Raw genomic sequence first — 6,000 nt, 5'->3', positions numbered from 1 at the left:
CCTCAAAGCTAAAATTCACGGCTTGACCTTATAAAATTTAGTTTGCTTTTGGGTAAAGTAAGTGAAGAGAAGGTAAACATTTCAAGCCAACGCAAATAACTTCTTAAGGATTATCCACCACAAGTAATCATTGCTGTTTCTGTGACTGCCATCTCTTTGGGGATGGGTGTGTGTGTATGGGCTGGGGTGGGCTGGAAGAAGGCAGCAGCTATCCTGTAGGTGGTAACCAAGCAGAGCCACAGAGTGTCCAACCAACCTCAGCCATAGAGTGTCATTCCAAAAGAGAGAAATCCCTTCATTTTGAAATATTTGAACTGTTCAGTGCCTCCCCGTTAGTGAGCCATTAGCCTAAAACATATCTCCTGGAAATGCAGTGCTGATATCTGTGGAAAGTAAAATATTGTTAAGTCATTATAAGCCGCTAACATCAATGGGGTTGGTTTATTAGCCACTCACCAGTTGGTCCTGGAGTAGATAGAACATAGGATGGCATACTTAGAAAATTGGGAGTCAGATGTACTCTGGATTGGGGAACTGTGTGTCTGGGAGATAATCCTATGAGGAATCAACTGGTGCATGTTGACAGGGTGGGTTGCTATATGAGAAAACCTGATGTTTAGAAAAGAAAGGGACTGGGTTAGAGAAAAAGAAAGTTTTGTGGAAAATGTAGATAAATGTCTAACTCTCCCGACCCCCTTTTTTGCAGATAGTGTGTTTTTGCTAGATTTTTCATAAAAGAGAGCCTAGCTAACGCCTTTTAAAGCTCTAAAGAAAGGCGCCGATTTGTCGGGAGCAGAGCTGAGCACTGGGAGTAAGAAATGCTATAAATATTCAGGTTCTCAAGTCTGTTAAGTAACAGCTGTGTGCTTCTCTTATTCTCTGGTTTCATGAGTGACGCTAGGAACTGTTTTATATCTATTAGAACTAAAAAAAAAAAATGACTAACATTGATTAGAAGATCTGTTAAAGGTTATATTGTTAAAAATAAACTTATTTCCTCCTGGGAAGTTTTCCATGTATCTCTCCATTTTGAACTGTATTAGTGGTACCTATGTTCTGTGACCACCTCCCACTCTGTCACAGGCAAACACAAACAATCAAAGAAATGCCTACTTATTGCCTAAAATTACCAGGCATAAACTCTTCATTTTCTTATCACAGTTTATTGTTGAACATATGAGGTACCATGCTACTATCAGAATTATATCCAGGTTTTTTATTTTAAAAAACTCAGAGAAAAAAACGTTTCCATTAAGTTTCATTCAATGTGAATGACAAGAATATTATAGCTATAAACATTGAAATAACCATTTCATTTCTTCCTGAGGAAGTTTCATATTTTAAGCAATGAAAAAGGAATTCTATACAAAGCTAGTTTAAAATTACATTATCTCTCAATTTTTTCCCATATGTATTTATGTTCCTTCCAGAAGAGCATAACAACCAGCTGGAGTATACAATGCAGAAATTATGTGTGTCCTCTAGAATTTGAGTTGCCTCCCAGATACACTGAGTGGTCAAAATTCCTTGCAAAGGTTTGCTGCTCTAGGTAGCATAATATCTGTACTATGAATGAGTAAATTTTGGTATGATCTCTTTTTTTTTCTCCTTTCGTTACACAAGCATCCAGTGTGTTTTTAACATTTCTTAAAGGGTAAGCTGTTTAGTTGATTCAGTTTACCCAGACAAAATTATGCCCAAAGCAGCTTTGTTTGGAAGTTTAAATGCACACCTCATCCTTGAAACATAAATGCTTTCTTTTTCTTTTTTTTTAAAATCAGTAGAACTGTTGCTGTTGAAATGAAAACATAATACCATATGTAACTACTGGGGCCTATTCTCACCATGTATGACCCTCTTAAGCTAGTTTTCTGAAATTAGTGGAGATTAAAGGCTGTATTTATTTTCCTGGGATGCTGGGCATGTGCTGCTTCAGAAATGGTAGCAGTAAGCATGGAGACTGACTTTACCATGTTTGTCCAAATGACTTTGATTTTGCTTTTACTGTCAGGAATCTTAAAACCTGGTTCTTTGTCTAATTCTTTCTGCTAATAGCTTGTTTGTTTTAAAATTAATATATCATTTGGGTATATAAAACAAAAAATTAAATTAATAATTATAATGCAATTAAAAAAATTTATAGTTAGTGGAAGTATCTCAAAATTTGTTTTCTAATTAGTGCATAATTGATAGAGTTTAGTTTCACACATTATAATGGCAATGAAAATATTTGGGCATGTCTTTTTTTTTTCCTAATCATACTTTTGATAACATTTCATAAAGGCTTATGTAATCATAGCAGGGAATTTATTTACTACTTAAATTTTTTATGTGCACAGTACATTTAAAAACTAAGTAAATATAAGCACAGGAAAATAAGTATGACATTCTTTTCTTTTTCTGAATACTTCATTAATCATATAATCATTAAGAATTTAAGCGTAAATATATTTTAAAACCATGCCTGGCTCATCTTGGTACATCCTCCATTTAATTTAGTAGATAACTCAAAAATTTAACTGTGTTCTATTGTCTTCCATGAGAGTAATGTATGAAATGTTCTTAAAAAATGGGACTGGGCTTTGCTTATCTTTTTCTGCCTTGTATCATTGCAAAAATCATATGTTAATTTGTTTTTTGTAATAAATCTCTACATTACACAATTTCATTTTGAATTGTCTGAAACGATGTAGTTTTTCTATAATTTAAATGTAAATAACCTAACATATCATCTAAAGAAACTGTCCTTAGTTTTCATTTAATAGGTTTTGTTCTTGGGAACATTAAAAAAAAGTTATTTACATTGAAAAGTCAGTCTGTTTCTGGAGATGACACATACGTCAGATTCTATGCAAGCGTTTCTGTAGAACCAGTGAGGACTACCGGAGTTGATCTGCAGCTCACAGAAAAGGGACATAGGTTGTCAATCAGATATCTTCCGACCCCTACAATTTCTCCCTTTTAGAGGATTTAGTCAGTACACTTTCCATTACTACTTACTGTTTTGGTATACTCAGTGTGTTTCTATTTCCAATCCAATGGCTTTACAATGTATCTTTCAGAATAACAATTATGATAGAGAAGTTAGTAACTTTTACATAAATGTACTAGACTATGTGGATGAAAAATCACTTTTTTTTCTGCTATAGCACTTTTTTTTTTTTTTGGATGCAGATAAAGCTCATATATAACTTTTCCGCTCTCTGATCTAGCACAAACTGTAATTTATAATTCTTTCTAAATACTTCAGTGGATTTACATTTTGGCAAGCATTTTTCATGGATGTTAGGCCTTTAGCGTCTTATGCTACACTGTGATGTTCGCTTCTTGTTTTGTAGGACACTTTATAGAATCGAAGAATAAGAAAACATTGTACAGGCAAACAGTGGCCTAAAAATCTACAGAGACCGAATCTTGGTTGATATATAAAAGTGTAAATATTACTACAAAATGGGACAGTTCTGCATTTGTGTTTGATATTTATATTGGTTGCTATTGATTTCCACGTGAGTGCACAGTAGTCTCCAATGACCCCACAGGCTCCGATATGGGTTAAGAGAAAGGCCATAGGCCTCAAGGCTTGTAACAGATACTTTTTTTGTTTGTTTGTTTTGTTTCTACTCATCCACATGCCAGCACATGGAAGGACCTTTGTTCTTTTTTTCTCATTTGAAGAGGTATGTTTATAAACCGCCTTTTGGTAGCCCCGGGAAGCTCTGGGAGAGGTGAGCATTCCACGGAGATGCATTCTCGAGATCTCTCTCAGTGCTATCTCACTTTCTGCAGCTCCTGTCTCAGCCAGGACGGCAGGGGCTGCCCCAGTCTGTGCAGCAGCTTGGAGAGTTCCACGTTGTGGTCCCGATAGTAGCTGGATAAAAACACTCTGCTCTGAGGTGGGAAGAGGAGATGAAAGGACATTTAATTTTGTTTTTTAAAGTATACTTCATGTAGTTTGACGATGTTTACATCTGTGTCAAGTAAACCATACTGGTTTAAAACTGATATTAAGCATGTGGGCTATTTGTTTAGCACAATGTAAACACAGTGACTCTGTTCTTCAAAATACACACTCCAAACACATATGCTGTTTTCACTAGGGAAAGGGTTTTCATATTAAACATGGGATTTATTTATGCAGAATTAAATGTTCAAATAACTAGATTGAATTGCTAGAAATATAGCTGTAATAACTGATTGGGTCTAATATTATGCTCTATTAAAACTATCCTGGCTTTGGAATAAGAGTTGGGTTGGTAAATCTATAAAATAAAATACTCCTTTGTCATCATTAATTTACATTTAGATCTTGAAGGTAATATTTTCTTAAGAGCTCTTTTAAGGCATACACAAAATATTCACTGCTAAAACAATACTATGGTAAACCTTAAAAATATAGTAGGTAAACTGGGTAAACCTATAACCTGGTATATTAGTACTGTTTGACCCAAGGAAGGAAAGGAATGCCTTGTAAACTATCCTGACTTATAGGGAAGTAGATTTCCCTTCAATAAAGAAAAATAGTTTAATAATTGAAATTGTCAGAAATGGAAAGTGCTGTATTGTAAGATGGTGTTTAGTGGGGTTTATATGTAGTTTAAATGACCATTGTTGGGAATGTTGTGAAGGACGGATTTCTGAATCTGTATCTGTACCTCCCTGCTTTACACTATTCTGAGGTTTTTATTTTATTTTTTATTTTTATTATTATTTTTTGGGCCGCATGGTGTGGCATGTGGGGTCTTAGTTGTCCCACCATGGGGTCTTAACCACTGGATCACCAGGGAAGTCCCTATTCTGAGGTTTTTAGTTGAGTTGAATCTTTAAAAAGTTTTTATTTAATTCCTTGTGCTAGTCTTTTAAAATGTCATATCTGGTACCCCATTTTAAAGGCCATAGAAGAACATCTTGTTTTATACTGATAATTTCTATGTAACATAGTGGTTTCTGTAGTCATTATGATCACTGGAACCAGACTGACATTTGTGCTATATTCTAACCATCACTGCGATCAAGGGAGAACCCAAACCTTTGTCTCACTTCTGTTTTTGGTTTTCCTCAGTCATTAGCTCTAAAACCACTGACAGGCCCAGCTGGTACACCCAGGCCAGAGAGAGGTGGAGACAAATAACATTCCCAGATACTCCATCTGGGGGCCTGATCATTTTGTGCCTCCTTTGCTGCCAGCCAGACCTGGAATCCAGGGCTGAGCCCTAGGCCTTTGTGCAGAGGCTGAGTTTCCAAACTTCCCCACTGTGTTTTCTCTTAAGGTCTTACTTTGCATTGTTCCTCTTTATGAGAGAAGCCCTGGAACAACAGCAGCCCGGGGCTGCCCAGCTCCTGCCAGCTTGCTCCCTAATATTTTCCATATGGCAAAGGATTCTCCAACATCTTAACTAATTTTAGAATTGAACCTCCTGGGATCAATATCTACCACACATCCCTTTGGAGTTTGGATCGTACCTCCTGATACTGAGGATTATCTCAAGTATACCTCAACTTTTTGGTCTTTTTGGCATTATTTTCAAACCTGGCTGCCTGTATCAGTGCTGCTTCTGTAGCCAAACCCTTGTCCTGTGCCCTATTATGTGTGTATGTTGGTCCCTATAATCATGTCCCTATAATCAAGTACCCTTTCTTCTTATTGCTCTGCTCCCTTGTGTGGCAAGATAACTGATATGAGATGTGTAAAGTACAACATGTCCTATTTGAGAGTCTAATATGTTCAGGCCAGAAGTTACTAGGACAGAACTCAGTGATATGCAGGATTTATTGTACATACATTGTTATCTGACCATCATTCAGAAAGGGGACTATTTTAGATGATAAATCACAGATAGGATATATGCTAAGTATGCCAATGTAGTCTACTTCATGCAAACTCATGAAATTAATGTAATAAGAGGGAATAATAATATATGGTAAAAGAAGGAATCGTATAACAAATTCAATATCAGGTTGTTTATTGGCCTATTATTAAAGAATCTATTAAACGCTGTTGAT

General features: G+C 35.9%; 1 protein-coding gene across 2 annotated transcripts in view; it reads right to left on the bottom strand.

The window, feature by feature from the left end:
* Positions 1-1,143: 1,143 nt before the first annotated feature.
* The window catches only part of NDST3 (N-deacetylase and N-sulfotransferase 3), a 165,727-nt gene continuing 160,870 nt past the window's right edge, over positions 1,144-6,000 (bottom strand). For both annotated transcript variants that reach the window (XM_057547465.1, XM_007172425.2), the window contains exon 14: positions 1,144-3,888. In XM_057547465.1, coding sequence (XP_057403448.1) covers positions 3,769-3,888 — 120 coding nt within the window. In that variant the 3' untranslated portion in view covers positions 1,144-3,768. The remainder of the gene's footprint in view (positions 3,889-6,000) is intronic.

The sequence above is a fragment of the Balaenoptera acutorostrata genome, chromosome 5 (assembly GCF_949987535.1).
Source record: "Balaenoptera acutorostrata chromosome 5, mBalAcu1.1, whole genome shotgun sequence".
Classification (NCBI taxonomy): domain Eukaryota; kingdom Metazoa; phylum Chordata; class Mammalia; order Artiodactyla; family Balaenopteridae; genus Balaenoptera; species Balaenoptera acutorostrata.
Note: the sequence above shows the minus strand (reverse complement) of the source record. Positions and strands in the feature narration are given on the sequence as shown.